The 18,125-nt window shown below is 42.2% G+C and overlaps 1 protein-coding gene across 3 annotated transcripts in view; it reads left to right on the top strand.

Annotated features, from left to right (window-relative positions):
* SVEP1 (sushi, von Willebrand factor type A, EGF and pentraxin domain containing 1) overlaps positions 1 to 18,125 on the top strand; it is a 131,992-nt gene that overhangs the window by 97,749 nt on the left and 16,118 nt on the right. Inside the window, exons 36-45 of one of the 3 annotated variants that reach the window (XM_021380247.1) lie at positions 1,504 to 1,671; positions 3,529 to 4,201; positions 5,594 to 8,373; positions 9,625 to 9,850; positions 10,697 to 10,852; positions 12,669 to 12,732; positions 13,782 to 13,955; positions 14,951 to 15,124; positions 16,529 to 16,743; positions 17,057 to 17,224. In XM_021380247.1, coding sequence (XP_021235922.1) covers positions 1,504 to 1,671; positions 3,529 to 4,201; positions 5,594 to 8,373; positions 9,625 to 9,850; positions 10,697 to 10,852; positions 12,669 to 12,732; positions 13,782 to 13,955; positions 14,951 to 15,124; positions 16,529 to 16,743; positions 17,057 to 17,089 — 4,663 coding nt within the window. In that variant the 3' untranslated portion in view covers positions 17,090 to 17,224. Of the gene's footprint in view, positions 1 to 1,503; positions 1,672 to 3,528; positions 4,202 to 5,593; positions 8,374 to 9,624; positions 9,851 to 10,696; positions 10,853 to 12,668; positions 12,733 to 13,701; positions 13,749 to 13,781; positions 13,956 to 14,950; positions 15,125 to 16,528; positions 16,744 to 17,056; positions 17,231 to 18,125 lie in introns of those variants that run through there. The other 2 variants (XM_021380246.1, XM_021380248.1) reach the window with 2 other exon arrangements.

Raw genomic sequence — 18,125 nt, 5'->3', positions numbered from 1 at the left:
AAAGTTAAAATATTAAAAGAAAATGTAAGAAGACTTCTTTAAATCCTGGAAGTAGTTCCTGCTTTTCATACTGAATTTTATCAAGGTCATTCAGATTCTGCCACACACGTATATATATGCATGTATGCAACACTTTCATTTACCATCAAGCTCAAATACATATCTTGAATATTTGGAAATCAGAATGCATTATTTTTGTAGGTTCTCATTTGTCTTTAAAGATTGTCATTCACCTAACTGGCTTTGGAGCATAGGCAGTATTATGTTTGGTATTGTTTTGCAGTGCCTGTAGTGAAATAATCTTCTGTTATTCATTCACTCCTCAAAAGCTCTGCAGTAGTAGTTTATTGAAGTCTTTTACTCTGTTTTACATTTGTAATCAAATATATCGAAAACACATTTTTCATAAACTGCAATTACAAATGAATACAGTCATGCTATATTCAAGGATATGGTGTTAATTCCAAGTTACTGCCTGTCCTTCATATTTCCTTATACTTAGCAGATGTACTTTGACAAAAAATGGCCTCATATGGACCTCTAGGTCTGATTATTTTTTTGCTTTCTCCTGCTGCCAGCATTCCCCTGTCCAGATGCAGGCAGGTATGTGAGGTACGCTCATCTGGTAAATGTTTAATCCATTCACACTCAGTTTTCTGAGTAAATATAGTGTTTAAGTACCTGAGCAAATCAGGTCTCAGTCTAAGGTGTGGTTGCCAGTCTCAAGATAGGCACAGTGTTGATAGTATACAGCTCAATCATCAGAGGAACACATGATCATAGAATCCTCGAATGGCTTGGAAGGAGCCTTAAAAACCACCCAGCTCCTCTCTGCTGTGGGCAGGGCTGCCTCCCACCAGATCAGGGCCCCATCCAACCTGGCCTTGAACACCTCCAGGGATGGGGCACTCACAGCTTCTCCGGGCAGCTGTGCCAGGGCCTCACCAACCTCTGAGTGAAAAATTTCCACTGAATGTCTAATCTAAATCTCCCCTCTTGTAGTTTAAAAGCATTCTCTCCTGTCCCATCACTATGAGACGATGTTAAAAATCGATCTCCTTCCTGCTTGTGAGCTCCTTTTATGTACTGGCAGGCTGCAGTGAGGTCTCCCCAGGGCCTTCTCTTCTCTTGGATGAACAAGCCCAGTTCCCTCAGCCTTTCTTCTTAGGAAAGGTGGTTTATGCTTAAATAAATATTTAAACACCCCATGACTTTTTATTGCTCAAAAATGGTCAAAACTACACCAAAGGTTAGTGTGTGCGTGCAAAGTACATTGAGGTCCCACATTAATTCCAACAGCTTTCTCTTCAAAGCGTTCTGAAGACCAGCTTTCAGATAGCATCAACATTGTGTTTTCTTGAATAGAAGGTGAGATTCTGAACTCTGCTGAAGTCAGTGTCTCCTTGGCTTTGCTGGGGCCAGGAAATCAGAAGGAAAGCCCTCATGCTCTCTCTGTTCACACAGCCTGAAGCAGCAGCCTTAATAATGATTTTTGTATCTTAGCCTTCAGGGACCCTCTGTACTTGTCTGTGCATCTTCAGGGAACTGGAACAGCACACCTCCAGCTTGCAGCATTGTCTCTTGTGGATCTCCTCCTGCCATCAAAGATGCAGTTATAGAAGGAAATAACTTCACTTTTGGAAGCACGGTCTCCTACACGTGCAGGGAAGGGTATGTATTTTAGTACTACTGGACTAATATTCAGGATGAGTGAAACTGTTGCAGGCCGTACAGCTTTGTCCTCTGCTGCTTCACAAGTCCTAAATAACCTCTCGTAAATTATTTTGTCACTGCTTCTGTCTTGCCTCCCCAGGAATTAAATATGATAGAGACTTAATGGGCTGTTTGCTTAGTATGGGACACCAAGGCATTTCCCAAAGCGGTCAGCTGCATGACAGCTGAATATATCCTGGAAGAGAAGAATGGAAAGGATTCAGAGGGCAGGACAGATGAGTTTCTTTGCGTTAGACCTAGTACTTCTCTGGTAAACTCAAGGCTGTGACCATAAAGAATTCAGCATGTCTCATCACGCTAATAAAAGTGCTGTTTTGTTTTGAGAAGTAACGCAAGTGTTCTGGTGTTCTAAACTCTGCTTACTTAGAACTGTATTTGTTTATTGAGGTGCAGTATTTTTCTTTGATTTCCATCTGTGCATTGTAGTGATCTTTCAGAACAAATTTCATGGCTCCATTTTGATGGTCAAGCATGAATGTAATGGTGGTCTGAGATACTTGAAGAAGCTGTGCACATGGATATCTTTGCAGCTAATGAGCAGTCCCTTTGAATTTCTTGAAACTGCTCTGTCCAAAATACAGAGCAGAATGTGAAGGGCTTTCACAAGGTCAGGCTCTGAGTTACTTGGAGGATTTTGTGCTTCTTGTTGATGATGAAAAGGTAGATTAATACACCAGCATATTGTTTTCAAACAGCTTTGCAATATTATTTGTAACAACATTGAAATAAATCTTACTCTGTTTTCTTGACTGCATTAGGATTCAAAAAGCTGCTTCTTTTTGGTATGCAAGTTTTTTTTATGGGATGGGTTAAGAGATTTAAGGAGAGTCACTGCTGACTACATGACAATGAATAGAATTGATAATAATAAACATTAGCACATAGTAGGCTCTTTTTCTGAAAACATACTTTACAGACAAGGCAAAGCACTTCTACAGAAGTTGCTATCAAAATCTGAACAACTGGTTTCCAGCCTGCAGCTGAAAAAAGTTACTGGGACCCTTCCACTAGGTATTGTTTATTTGCTTTTTGTAAGAGACACCACAGAGAATTTAAAACTGAGCAAAGAGATGATCAGAGATAACGTTTGATTCTTAAGCAGCTGGAGTTTAAGCAGGTTGATGAGCAGTATGGAGTAATGCCTGTAACTGCATCCCAGATACAGAGTAAAGAAATGTAACTGCACTAAGAGTAATCATGTTGTAGAACTTTATTGTAAAGTATAATATTAAAAATATTTGCTTTTATATTGTTTTTTACAGTGGAGTTTTAAGATCTTACAAAATCAATACATGCATTATTGGCAACAGCTTTTCTAGGTAGCTTGCTAAGAAGCTTCTCATTGTTTGCAAGTGTGAAAATTGATGCAGCTAATACAGGAAACCAAAAGACTTTTTTGGGCTTTTCACCTCCTTCTCCCTTCAGTTCTGCTAAATGGGAATGATTTCTGGATGGGATAGTTTCTTTGAGGAGTGGATAGCCTATCCCAGCACAATACTTTTTTTTTTTGCAGTAGCAAAGTTTCAGTCAAAATGGAAGTTCAGGAATTGTAATCGGATGGACAGATCAGAGTGTTGTGTTCTGCTCAAGGTATTCTAGGATATCTGTTATTGTGACATCTCACCCGTGGGTGAGTTGGCTTTGAGGTTTTTCATTTGAAAGTGGTGGTAGCTGTTGTAAAGGATCCTATTTGTCTTCTGGAGTGCTAACAAGCTATACCTGTGGGGTCTTAAGAAACTGTAGGTGGCATTTAGCAATGCTTTATTGACTTCCTATATGGTTTCTTATCCACAGTTACACTTTAGTTGGCCCTGCAACCATAGAGTGCTTAGCTAGCGGCGAGTGGAGTGTGAGCCACCAACAGTGCCTGGCAGTGTCCTGTGATGAACCACCCCATGTGGAAAATGCATCACCAGAGAATGGCCACCGTCTCTATGGCGATATAGCTTATTACTTCTGCTCAGATGGCTACAGCTTGGCTGATAACTCTCAGCTGTTGTGCAATGCAGAAGGGAAGTGGGTGCCTCCAGAGGGCAGGAAGATGCCTTACTGCATAGCTGATTTCTGTGAAAAGCCGTCCACGGTCTCATACAGCATCCTGGAGTCCATCAGTAAAGCCAGGTTTGCAGCCGGCTCTGTTGTGAGCTTCAAGTGCATGGAAGGCTTTGTTCTGAATACTTCAGCCAAGATTGAGTGCCTTCGAGGAGGACTCTGGAATCCCTCTCCTTTGAGCATCCAGTGCATTCCAGTTCGCTGCGGAGAACCTCCCAACATTAGCAATGGCTATGCCAGTGGGACTAACTACAGCTTTGGAGCAGTGGTGGCCTACAGCTGCAACAAGGGGTTCTACATCAAGGGAGAGAAGAAGCGTACCTGTGAAGCCACTGGCAACTGGAGTGGCAGTTTGCCCACATGCCACCCAGTGTCCTGTGGAGAACCTCCCCAGCTTGAGAATGGTTTTATTAAGGTACAAAATTTGTTTTCTCATCTGCCTAATAGCGTAGCAAATCGAATATATCTATCTTCATAACTGATGCTATTTTTTTCTCTTCTTTTTGGCTGTCTTGTTGAAGTTGAGAAAGTATGTGATTGGGTGGAATAAATAAACAAAAGGAACAGCAGTTGGATTTGTAGCAGAATCATGTCTGAAACACACGGATACTTAAGTGGTATTTTCTGTCTTAAAAAGTGTTTTCATTTAGGAGACTCAAGGTGTAGTATGACAATCAATTGATTTCCTTGAGATCTCAGTCTTCGCTTGTTTAGTCTGTGAGTGACTTTCCTAGTGTCATCTGGAGATGTGTAAAGTACTACTGCCAGTTCATAAGCCTTACTCTTTTTACTGCTGTGAAAAAGAATCTGCTTTGAGTTAGATCAATAAGTGCGGGATAATTTCTCTGTGTGCTTTGGATGCAAGCATATTTCCTTGCTGAGGTCAGAAGTTGTCCTTTCCCTACCAAATTGCTTTGCAACAATGCCTGAGGTTAAAAATCTCCTTGTGGCAGCCCAAAGCTGTAACACCTGTTTAATCAGTGTTGCACTGAGGGTAATACTGCGGTAAGGAAGATCAGAAACATTTTTGTAAAGTTTAGCTTTGAATTTCTGTCGCGTTTTTCTCCTGAACATTTATCTTCTTTCCTTAAGTCTAGCCACTAGGGAGTCTACATTTGCTAAGAGTTGTGGTTTTTTGCATTCCAATTCCTATATGAACTTCTAGCAACAATTTCTGTTCGGACTTCCGGACATATACATCCTCTAATTAAAGCATATTGTTCGGTAGTGTCTTCCCTAGGCAGGCTTACTCCTCTAGGTGTTCCTTCCCATTAGAGACATTTTTTAATATCTCAGCTCTGCAACTTTGATAGGCTTCTCGGCTGCCTGCTGAAGACTCTGCAACTGCACATGGGACACTTATAAAAGTCCCCCAGTAGTAGTGCATCTGAAGACTCCAGCTTTGGATACACATGTAAGCTAAAGAACCGTAGCAATAATAGTCAATTTTCTGGCAGCTTCTCTCAATGTATTTCTTTTCTGTCTTTCATTTTACGTATCTTTTGATCTCACTGGTCAAGACAGGAGAATGCAGAAGGAAATATTTTCTAGATTTACTCTCTAAACCTTGAATTTTCTCTTTTTTTTTTTGGTGGTGCTTTCAGATTTCCTGACAGCAGAGTGCATCATTTGAGGAAAGACATGCTGTGTCTGTGATTTATGTTCATTTCTTTGCAGACAGCCTTGTCTGCTGTCTGGAATTCAGCTAAAAGCTAGATCAAGAGAACAAAAGTAATGCAATCAGACTCCCACTGCCCCAGTCTTACATCTTCATTTCAGATACGTCCCTGTCTTATCTATTTTACAGGAAACAACTGGACACTTCTTTGAGAATCAGGCAAATTATCAGTGCGAGTCTGGCTACCATCTGGTTGGGAGCTCAGTATTTATTTGCCAAGCCAATCGGCAGTGGTACAGTGAATCACCTCCTCGCTGTGTTCCCCTCAGCTGTGGAAAACCACCACCCATCCAGCATGGCTACTCCAAGGGAGAAACCTTTCATACAGGTTCCAAAGTTGAGTTTTTCTGTGAAGAGGGCTACGAGCTGATTGGAGATGTTTCTTGGACTTGTCAGAAATCTGGGAAATGGAACAAAAAGCAAAGCCCAAACTGTGTGCCAACAAAATGTCCAGAACCACCCTTGGCAGAAAATCAGCTGGTCTTGAGGGAAGTGACTAATCAAGTTGGTGTTGTACAGTTCTCCTGCAAAGAAGGTTATGTCTTGCATGGCTCCTCTGTACTGAAATGCTTGCCCTCTCAACAGTGGAATGATTCCTTTCCCTTCTGCAAAGTTGTGCAGTGTCCTGCACCTCCATATGTCCCCTTCAGTGACACCTTGACTTCATCCCTTTATTTTGGTAGCACTGTGAAGTACATCTGCGTAGATGGGTTTTTGCTGAAGGGGCAGCCTACTATCAGATGCCAGGCTGATGGCTCATGGAGCTTGCCATTGCCAGAGTGTATTCCTGTGGAGTGCCCCCAACCAGAAGAAATTCAGAATGGCATTGTTGATGTGCAGGGCCTCACCTTCCTCAGCACAGCACTCTATACATGTAAACCAGGTTTTGAACTGGTGGGGAACACAACTATTCTCTGCGGAGAAGATGGCCAGTGGCTTGGAGGTAGACCAGTTTGCAAACCTATTGAATGCCCAAGGCCCAAGAAGATCCTCAATGGCAGATACTCGTTCACAAATTTCCATTACGGGCAGACCATTAGATATTCCTGTGACAGAGGTTTCCAGCTCCAAGGGCAGGAAACGCTGAGCTGTCTAGAGACAGGAGAGTGGAGTACAGATGTTCCCTCCTGCAAGGCCATAAATTGCCAGCCCCCTCAGCCTATTGAGAATGGTTTTGTGGAGGGTGCAGATTATAGCTATGGGGCCATGGTTATTTACAGCTGTGTGCCAGGCTTCCAGTTGTCTGGCCTTGCCATGCAGACCTGTGAAGAATCAGGCTGGTCCAGCTCTACTCCTACGTGCCTCCCAACAGACTGTGGCATGCCTCCTCACATTGACTTTGGAGAGTACATGCAGGTTAGACATGGGGAAAAATGTTCCGACAAGGAGAGCGTGACAGTGAGTCCCTCCCTTTCACGTACATTACTGGGTGACAATTTGAAGGACTTGAAAAGTTCTCCAAAGGAGAACAGTGCAATGCAGCTGACCACTTTCTTATTTGGAACTATCATTTTATACTCATGTTATTCTGGCTATGAGCTCTTGGGAAACCCTGTCCTAGCTTGCCAAGAAGATGGGGCCTGGAATGGCACTGCCCCCTCCTGCATTTCAATAGAGTGCACCTTGCTGTCGCCACCAGAGAATGGATTTTTACATTTTGCTGAGAACACTCCTGGTAGCATGGTGCGGTATACCTGTAAGCCAGGATTCACACTTGTTGGTTCTGACACACGACTGTGTTTACAGAATCGGCAGTGGAGTAACACTGCTCCACACTGCAAAGTGATAACATGCAGCTCACCTACTCAGCTTATGAATGGGAATGTAAGAGGGGAGAACTACACTTATGGGAGTGTTGTCAACTATGAATGTGATCCTGGCTACCAGTTAAATGGCCCCACAGAGAGGAGGTGTCAAGAGAACCAGAAGTGGGATGGAAGTGAACCAATTTGCATTCCTGTTTCCTGCAGCCCACCACCAGTTTTGGAGAATGGTCAAGTGACTGGGGAGGAATACACATTCCAGAAGCATATAGAGTATAGCTGCAATGAAGGTTTCGTGTTAGATGGGGACAGGAGTAGAGTCTGCCTTACAAATGGAAGCTGGAGTGGAATTACTCCAGTTTGCAAAGCTGTGACCTGCCCTGTGCCACTGCCTCTTCCCAACGGGAGGATCAGTGGCTCAGCTTTTGGATTTAGGAAAGAAGTGCAGTATCACTGCAATGAAGGATACAATCTGCAAGGAGTGTCCACCCTTACCTGTCAAAGTGATGGTAACTGGGATTCAGAAGCTCCACACTGTGAGCCAGTCATTTGTGGACCTCCTGAAGACATCTCCCACGGCTTTCTGAATGGCTCGGACTTTTCCTATGGGGAATATGCACAGTATGTGTGCTTTCCTGGCTATGAGCTGCATGGTAATCCTTTACGGCAGTGCTTGTCCAATGGCTCCTGGAGTGGAAGCCTTCCATCTTGCCTCCCCTGTGAGTGTCCTACACCACAGGTTCAGAACGGGGTCGTTCTTGGTGAAGATTTCAGCTGTGGGAAAATTGCCCAGTTTCAATGCCTGGAGGGCTTTAAATTGCTAGGCCCTTCTGAAATCACCTGTGAGACCGCTGGCAGGTGGAGTGCTGGGTTTCCTCGCTGTGGGCAGATTTCCTGTGGCTCCCCACCCGTCATCCCCAACACGTTCATCAATGGGAGCAGCTCTGCAGATGAGAACACTGTCTTATATACCTGCTTGACAGGTTTTGTCATGCGGGGGAGTCCAGAACTGACTTGTGGGGAGACGGGTGTCTGGAAAAAGCCATATCCAAGCTGTGAGCTTCTAAGCTGTGGCCCACCACCTTCTGTCCCAAATGCAGAGGTTCTTGGGAACACCCATACATATGGGAGCAAGGTCCAGTACAGGTAAGAACACTGTTGCCATGATATTTCTGTAAAACCATTCTGTTAAAGAATGAAGATGGAAAGTTTATGCACCCTCAGTTTGTACAAGTTTTTAGAAGACCTGGAAGAAAATGTCTGCTTTATCATGGTATAAGTAGACAAAGCCCACATTCCCATGCATTTGCAAAATTTTATTTGGACCACTGATAAAACTCCAGCAGGATATTTCAGCAAGGTATTTCTTCCCCTGCCTTTGGTTTCTTGTTCCTCTTTGTCTTCCTTCTCTCCTCTGAAACGCTGCTCTGCAGATGTAGCTTTTCTTAGCAGGTAGCAAGAACAGTCAGCAAGGCACAGATTATTTTCCCCTTTTGGCACCCTGTTTACCTCTTCGTCCTGCATCAGTTTCATGCTGTAACAATACAGAGAGGCTTATCCCCTGTAGACCCATCTTCTGCACTGAAACACTGCACTGTCAGTAAGTGCTGTTGATGCACACTCTTTTTCACAGACAAGAAAAAGAGGTTTATGTTAGCTTATTGGAATGTGCACACTGCAAATCTCATTCTCCAAGGAGAATAATTCCTTGGCAGAAAGGGATATGTTGTTTTGGAAGTAAAAGCAAATGGTAGAGGACAGAACTGTGAGAGTAGCATGTGGATTAATTTAACAGAATCAATCATTCCACTGCGTCTTTAACAAGGTGAAGGAGATGTTTGTGTTTGCCTGCTTACAAGTAAATCCACTGCTGGCCAGATCCTACAGGCCAGTGGATTTGATGTTGATGAAGCACTGTGTGGCACAGGACAAATCGGCCTTGAACTTCTAAGCAAACAACCTATGGTAAACCTAAGGCTTGGTTTGTTCTTGGAAGAAAGTAAGATCAGCTTTAGAATTGCTGGAAGTTGCAGATCGGATATTCAGCATTGGGCAGTTGAGAAGCTGTAAGAGCTCTTGTCACTCTCTCATTGTTTATTTAACCAAAAGCCCTCCTTGCAAAAGGAAGGGCAGTACAGGAACTTCACTAAAGCACTGAATATTCTCAAAGCACTAGTCACCAACTCATTTTCCCTTGTGGTGCTGCAGCAACATGAAGCAGTTGAAGGTGAAGTCTGAAACTTCTGGCTCTTGCAACAGAAGATGTTTGGTATAAGCATGCTTCTTGCAAGGTGTGCTTATGAACAGCTAATGCTGAAAAATGACTGTCTTTGTAATGAGCAGATCAGTTCACCCCTAGCTGTGTCCCTGTGGTCAGATGTTTGTGCTCTGTTGCAGATGCCTGGAAGGCTACACGATGGTGACAGAGGTGGATGTATGCACTTGTCAGGAAGATGGACAGTGGTCTCCTCAAAGTATTTCCTGTTGCCCCAGAAAGTGTCCCCTCCCAGGAAATATCACCCACGTCAAAGTACTTGGGGACAACTTCACTGTGAGCACAAACATCACTTTGTCATGTGTAGAAGGCTACACTCTGGTGGGAGCAAGCACATCTACATGCAAGGTATACTGTTAGCTGCACTGTTCTATTTTGCAGGCTTTGTTGAATTCAGGAGTCCTCTTTTTTGCCTAGTTAGCTTTTGGCTTCTAATTGCACACACACAAAAAAAATGTAAAGCATGTCCTGCAAAATATAATATGCCTTCTTGTTCTCCAGTAGGAACAGTTAATAGTTTTCTTTGTGTAGATTTTCAGAACTGGTAGTTAACATTTTATTCTTCTGTCGAAAACTAATGCTGTCCTTATAAAAGCATTCCTTTTATCACATTTCAGAGAATAAATCATGTACTTCTCTAACAAGAAGTACTAGTCCTGTGAGAAGGTCTGCTCTTATTTTGCTCTTACAAAGATCAATTGAAGTAGGAGTTGAATGTGTTTGATAATTTTCTGTTCAGGTATCAGACTTCCTTTGGAGGATCTGCGTGTGCAGCTGAAGCACTTAGTCATCATATTAAACATTCAGACAGGAGGAAAGTGCAGGACATGAAACTGGGCAGCTCTCATTCTCATTCTTCTCCTGTTGTGTTCCCTGAGCTGTTAGGTGACCTTGTACAAGGGAACTTGCTTTTCAAGGTTCTTTTTCTCAATTCATACTTTGTTCTTCCTGTCTTTTAAGTCCAAGCTGAGCATTCATTCCGAAGCTAAGCTCCAGCCTGTGTTGACCTTCTAGAAATGTTACTTACGTTTATGAGTTTTGTTAAGGATTTCACAGATAATATTACTTTAACCACATCTGTAAGCCCACAGCTCTTGGATGTTTCTGCTATGATTTCCCTAACTTTTTCATTTAAATATGAATTTAACACATAGAATGATGCTTTCACGCTTTTTTATCACACTTATTTTTCAGGAGAGTGGCATTTGGATGCCAGAGTTTTCTGATGACATTTGCATTCCTGTGTCCTGTGGGATCCCAGAATCTCCAGAGCATGGATTTGTGGTTGGCACCAAATTCAATTATAAAGATGTGGTTCTTTATAAATGTGATTCTGGCTATGAATTACAAGTAAGCAAACTCATTCCGTAGCTCTCTAAACTTATAATTGTCCTTTCCTGTCCTTATGTGATGACTGTGAGAATATATTATGCCTGCTCTGCATTAATGTATACCCTTAGCTGCTACAGAAGTTCAGTATCTGCTTTTAGTACTGTATGTAGAATGCCCCTGGTATGTCTAGGGTATTCTTTGAAATTGGTAATGAGATAACTGAAGCAAGTGTAAGCATCCTGCTCAAGGATATGTATTCAGCAAATACCTTTTAGTGCTACTTTGTAAGTGAAGATTGTTTCAGCCTTCCAAAAACATAACTTTTTTATTACTTCTGTGAACAATGATACATATTTCTGACATTAAGTCATGGGAGAATTGATTTTTTGCATGTTGCTCTCATACTAGCTCTCTGGTCTCAGATCATATTTTTCCTTAAATTTCATAACATTCCAAGCATTACATGTGCTGCATTGTGAGTTCAAAAGTCAAAGCTCCTGATAAATGCTACTGCCCTCAGTTCTGTGGTATTGCTAAATGGTGTGGAAATTATTTCTTTTTTTCTTTCCTTTTTATGAGATGGATTGCAGTTTGTTTAATGGCAGCCTTATACACTCATGGAGATGGGAACACCTCCATTTTATTTTTATTATGAGCATTGTGCTATTTCCCCTATTACCTCTATCTGAGCTCTGGAGCACCTCTGATATCCAGTTACCAGGATGCATGCTAACTACTTCACAGTTCCATCACGTGTTTTCAAAAGCTGCAGTGAATTCCGAAGTAGGTCTCTGAGGCACAGCGTGGCCGTCATGAGCCCCAGGTGATGCCAGAATACAGGACACTCAACAAGGGGTCTTCAGGACAGCCTGTCTCTTCCTGCTATGTTCCATGTATACAAGCAAAATTCAGTGTCACACTTCTCAACACTGTGGTAACAGCAATGATAAATATAAACTTTATGCACTCAGTCACTCAATATTTATAAAAAGGAGAGTTTAGAGAGTGCATAGGTAACAACAAATCTAATTTGCATTGTGTTGCCACATATGTAATAACACTAGGGATGAAGGATTGGGTTGATATTTAGATAGATAGGTAGAATTGCTGTTAAATGTGTTTTTGGTGGTAAGAGGCGAGCTTTTGTACAGGAAAAAATTGGTCCATGCTTTATATACGAGCTTCGCCACCTAGTGTCAATCTGTTTTCCTCTGTTTTCTTTTCCTCTGGAAAGCTCAGCCCAGTGGGTATAGTACCATACAGCACTTAATTCAGACAGCTGCCCTTCTCATTGGGTTTGATTTGTAATTAAAGCATAATACTTCAAGGGTAAAATTTGGATGTTCTTCATATTTTGGATTAAAATAAGAAATGATTAAAATGAATAAAATATGTACATAAGAAAGAAATAATATTATTTGTTACCAAATTTAAAGCAGGAGTGATTGGGACTTCATGAAAGTCCAAGCAGTGTGTTAACAAACCACAGACTTGAATTGTCATTGAAAAGATTGCAAGTTTTAAATTTTCATTAAGAAAGTACTGGAAGGAGAAGATGTGCCATGGTAACACATTCCTAGGAAGAAGAATGGCAAAACTGACAGAAGCAGTCATACTGCAGGGAGAAGAACAGGGGAAATGACTAACTGACCTCAAGCAATTCATCCGTAAACAATAATCTGCATTTTCCCACTCTGCTTGAGCTGTAGCATTCAACTCCCTGTTTATGTGGGTTGCACATGGAGAGAAAGTTCACTGGGCTTGCTGGATATTAAAGGGAGAAAAAAGGTCACTAGGTAAAATTGATTTTTGAGTATTGACTCTTGTTTCATAGGGTGATGCAGAACGGACTTGCCAAGAAGACAAGCTTTGGAGTGGCGCAGTGCCAACATGCGGAAGTATGTTCCATCTGAGTTTGTCACTTGATGCATGTGGTCAAGGGTGGTTTTAACCAGAAAACACAGTGTTTTATAACTGATTTATAACTCACACTGTCTTCATATGTCTAAAAAATTTTGGTAAGTACCACTGATTACACCCTGGGAGATGTCCAGAATTGCTGGTGTATACAGGTAACAGCTTGAAGGAAATCACTGCACCTTTCCACCTCTGTGCCTCCATGCCTCTAAGAAAGCTGGGCAAACAAGTTTCAAAGCAGCTGATGTTGAATACTTCCACTTTTGTGTGCTTTGCTTCAGACACAGGGCTGTGTGCCCCAAGGAGCGTTTGACGTTCTTTCTGCTCTTTTGTCTTTGTGCATCTTCAGATAAGTCAAAGGAAAATTATTAATGATGTAAAGTAGTTTAAATGTTTTGTATTAACTTAATGCTTAAATTGGACGAGAACAGTAGAATTTTTCTGAAACTTGAAACAAAGAGTATCAGTGACAAACTGGAGGGTAGTATTCCTTTATCAGGTTATTGATACAAGAAATAACTGTCGTATTGCAGATTGTTATCTATTTTGGAAGGGTGGTGTCTGTAACAAAAGCTGTTCTGCCACTTTGAGGTCATAGTTTCTGGGATTTCTAAGGTTCTCTGACCACCTTAGTTACCAACAGCTGCAGCTATAATTCTATGGATACTGGTTTTCAAGGGTTCTTAGATTCTGTGGGATGGCTGATTCCCTCTGGCTGCAGTGCCAAAAGAGGAGCTGTCTACTTAAATACTTACATGGAGTTCAGCTGTTGACTTTAGGTGTCAGTAGTGTAATTTCCCAAGGCTTCCTGCCTGTACAGCCACAAATGGTTTTGTCTTTCAGCAGTAACCGGGAGCACCAAGCATGATTCTGCTACTGTTCTGCTACTCAGGAGCAAATATCTGGGAATGCCCTTATAATCACTGTGCTCTTCTTTCCCTCTTTCTCAGAGTGAAAACTGGAGAAGCTGTGAGCAGGACAGGCTGTATGCTGTGTGCACTATGTCTGGAGCATATTCCTTATGTTACAGGAGCATCTTGTGGGCCCCCAGAGGTGATCGAAAATGGATCTGTTCAAGGAGAAGAGTTCCTGTTTGGCAGTGAGGCTTTTTACAGCTGTGACCCTGGTTTTGAACTACAGGGACCAAGCCGAAGAATTTGCCACGTTGACAAAAAGTGGAGCCCCTCTGCTCCTTTGTGCAGGCGTAAGTAGCAAAGGAGAGCAACAAGTTGGCAGTTCTCCAGAAGGAGCTAACTGGCAGAGTGCTTTGGTTGGCTTCCACCTGGTCTCCCCCTCCAGCTGGAGGGCTGTAACTGGAGGAGCTAGAGGAAAAGCTAACTGAGGAGTTCTCATTGGCAGTTTCTCTGGGCTCTAAAAGGAGCTCGTTTTACCATATTAAAACAGCACAAGCGTAGTGCTATGCTCAGGTTGCTAGAGGAGGGATGTGGTCTGTTGGATTTTATTTACCTCACGTTAAGATGTGCATGGCCTTGAACATCACGGGCTGTGGTGGTTTGACTCTGCAGTGCAGAGGCTTATATATCCTGGCCCATTTGCATGTCTGGAGATCAAGACTTTTCTCCTTAGAAATAAATCTTGGTTCTGTGCAGCAGTAGACAATTAATTGTACAAGCATGAAAAGAAGAGTTTAAGACTTATTTCATACAGGTTATAAATAAAATGGCCAGATTTCATTATCTCTACCAGTAAGTTATTTTCCATCTTCCTGTGATGAGGTCCTATCATTTGGATTCTTCTCTCTTAGCTTTGATGAGTTTGCCTTGTCTCCACTGTAAGGCCAGTCAGGGGTGCACAATCTTTCATAACTACTCTCATTTTTCTTGGAGACATCCTTAGACCATCTTTCACTGTACAGGGAGCAGAGGAGCCTGAAAATGCAGCCTCTGGCTTGTTCACAAAAAATGTTCTGTATCACTATCTGATTGAATGTATCTCCTACCTTACAACACTGTCAGATGCACTACGGCAGGTTCTCTGTCTGGTGTCTGCAGCCTGAGCCCCAGGGGAGAGAGCAGGCAAGGCATTGTATAACCCTTCTCCATATTGTATTTCCCAGCTTCTTTCTTCCCATTTTTCCATTAATTCAGTTTATGAATAGAGCTGTCAGACAGGGTGTACAAGCCAGACAGAATGGGCTTTATTGTTCGTACAATACCAAAAACTTTCCTTCTTTTCTAGGAATTACTTGTGGGCTGCATCCCTCAGTAGAAAAAGCAGAAGCCATTTCTACAGGAAACACATACAGAAGTAATGTAACCTATGTGTGCAGCTCTGGATACCATCTTGTTGGACCCCAGAATATCACGTGTCTTGCCAATGGGAGCTGGAGTAAGCCATTACCACTGTGTGAAGGTAAACATTTGGGTTTGTAGCCTGGCATGCTCTAATCTGGCATAAGGAATAGCTTCCCTGGCATGCATGTGTATCACATGGTCCAGGGATTAAGCTGCTTTTTGGAAGCAGTTCAGTATATGTATTGAAAATGGCACCTGACAAAATGAAGTGTATTGAAAAGAACAGTGTTTGTTACTAAATCAGAAGGTGACTTAGACATCATTTTTCCCTAATTCTTAATCTGCAATTTTATAATCTTGGTGAGAGATGACATTGTTTACAGTCTCAGAAAGTAAAAGCATTAACAAGAGGTAAAGGACTCAGAGGCATGGGACTTCTCTTGGCAACCTTTTGAAGTCAGTTGTCACATTAATGTTGTTTCTCTGAATTTTGGGCCCCAAACCCAGCAACAGGATTGTGTTAAGGACAGTATCAGCAGCTCAGCCTTTAGCCTTCACAATCCTCTTTTGAACGAATACTGTGAGTGCATGACATACCAGATTGCACATTAGTGCTTTCTGATGGTCCCTTAATAGACCCTGCTGCAAGAAATACCTGTGTCATATGGATTGGGCAGTAGTGGGTAGAAACTAGGCTTTCAACACAAAAACAGAAAAAGAAGTAAAGTCCCAGATATGAACAGATAGACAGTGTTGTTAGATGACATTGTTCAAAATACAAAGTGTATAGAAGCATAGTGAATTTGAATATGATTAACTTTTAAGTGTGAATTTTATCCTTTCCTGGCCTTTTAGCCATGAAATGATAAAGTCTGTCCTTCACACTTTTCCTTTCAGAAATACACTACTCCTTTTTTTGCCACTGCATTTTCTTTCAGGCTGTTCCTGTCCCTGCTGCACATGCTTTTGGTCTCCCAGACTAGACTGTAACATTCTGGTTGTTTGCCTTAGTTTCCTTTGGCATTCTCCCATGGAGCTGACTTGTTGATCTCTCCACAGCCAGCTGCTCACACAGGTTCAAAAGGGACCAACGTGCATGTGACAGCTTTACCCAAGTAAGACAAATAATGATCTTCCACTCAAGGCAGGTGTTAGGTTCCTGTCACCAGAGCCATGAAAACTGCATGAGGGCTAGGGATCATCAGATGCTGTGTTGGACAGTCACACAGTACACAGCTCACTGTGCATTACAGTTCTCCAGTGCTCTTCATACCTTACAGAAGCAATCTGCAAAGTTGACAGGGGAAGTTCTCATCAGAGAAGAGGTCTCAAGTATCTTAGGGGGCACCTAAGAGAAGTCACCCACTAGCAGTGCTGAAATAAGCAAGACGTCAAGAAAGACCCACTTGAACAAGGTTGAGCACAGCCACTTCTCCTAGCTTTTCTGTTCCTGCTGCCTGACTGCCTTGTGTCTGCCTTTGCTAGTTTAATCTTAAGTCATCCTATTATTCTGACCACTCAGGAGAACTGAATGGCAAATGGGACATAGAAGAGAGTCTGTTGTGTAACAGCAGTAACCCAACCTGGGCTGCCTGCCTGCTGGTTTCAGAAACACAGCTGAAAATCTACAGGGGGACAGTTAGTAGCTTAAGTGTCAGCATCTTGCACCATCCTGCATTTCATCTGGTATTTCTTGTCTATCAAAAAGGAATTTGCGAAGGACTGCAAATTTCTGAGGTAATTCTTAGTAGTGAGAAGGAACCATTTCCATGTTCTGCCCTACTTACCCCAGTACAACGTCATAAATATATCTGCCCCAGCACTGCCAAATTTTGCTGACCTGATAAACATGGCTGTAGCATTTATCTGTCACTGGGAGGAGCTCCTTTCCTAGCTTGTCTGCAAGTCTGTACTGTGTCTGCTAAACTCTCTCAGTGATTTTCCTGATTTATTAGCCTGTGGCTGCTACTTTACTGTGTGAGTAACTCAGGAATTGTTGCAAGTCCAGGTCTACTATCAAGCTGCGTTAATGAGATCTCTTTCTTTGCAGAGACCAGATGCGAAGTTCCACATTCTTTGCTGAATGGGAAGGCAATATATGAAAATAATACAGTTGGCAGTACTATAGCATATTTCTGCGAGAGCGGATACAGCTTGGAAGGAGAACCTGCAGCAGAGTGCACAAGGGATGGAAGATGGAGTAATCCTTTGCCTCTCTGTAAACGTGTGTGTTTGCTTTGTAATGAAAAAGTGATCATAACTTGCAAGCATTAAAGGCTAGGTTACTCTTAGTTTATGTTGGTAGTAATTGAGAGCAACTGCTGCAGATACTGGTAGAGATGTACTGTAGTTTTCTCTTGGAGTGGCCACGAGCAGAATTTGTCATTCATCATTTAAAAAATCAGTTTTACCTAGGTTTGTAGATTTGCTGGTGTGGATCATGTTTTTACAAAGGAACAGAGGAAGCAGTCACTGAGATACACTAAAGCATTATTTTGTCTGAGTGCATTTGCATGACAGTAGAAGAACAAGCTGTATTCAGTCTAACTCCTTTTAGTTGGAAAGCTGTTATCAAATAGAGTCAGTTGGATTCAGCAACTTGATTTATGAGGAGCAGGTGAGAGAAAAGTGCTTGTTCAGCCTTTGGAAGAGAAGGCAGTGGGGACCTCCTTATCTTTGACTAACTATTGGCAAGGTGTTAATAAAGACAAGCCAAACTTCTTTCAGAGGTGCATAGTAGTAGATTGAGAGGCAATGAAATCAGGTTGTAACAACGGAAGTTCCAGTTAAGTACATGAAGAAACTTTACACAATGATAGCAGTCAAGCACTGAAATGGGACCAGAGAAGATGTGAAATGTCTGTCCTTAAATATGCTCATATTTCAGCTGTTCAGGGCCCAGAGAAGCCCAACCTAGTTGGTCCTGCTTTGAGAAGATGCTTGGACTTAATGTCTATATAAATTACTCTGTGATTTTATGAAATAGCACCTTATACACATGTCCACTGTGCACGCACACCTATAATAGCCATCCCTGTTGTTGTAACTACCTTTAAGATCTAATGTTGTGGCAGGGTAGTAATTGAGGCATTATAGGTTTTATACAGTAACAGGCTCAT

The sequence above is a fragment of the Numida meleagris genome, chromosome Z, assembly GCF_002078875.1.
Source record: "Numida meleagris isolate 19003 breed g44 Domestic line chromosome Z, NumMel1.0, whole genome shotgun sequence".
Classification (NCBI taxonomy): domain Eukaryota; kingdom Metazoa; phylum Chordata; class Aves; order Galliformes; family Numididae; genus Numida; species Numida meleagris.
Note: the sequence above shows the minus strand (reverse complement) of the source record. Positions and strands in the feature narration are given on the sequence as shown.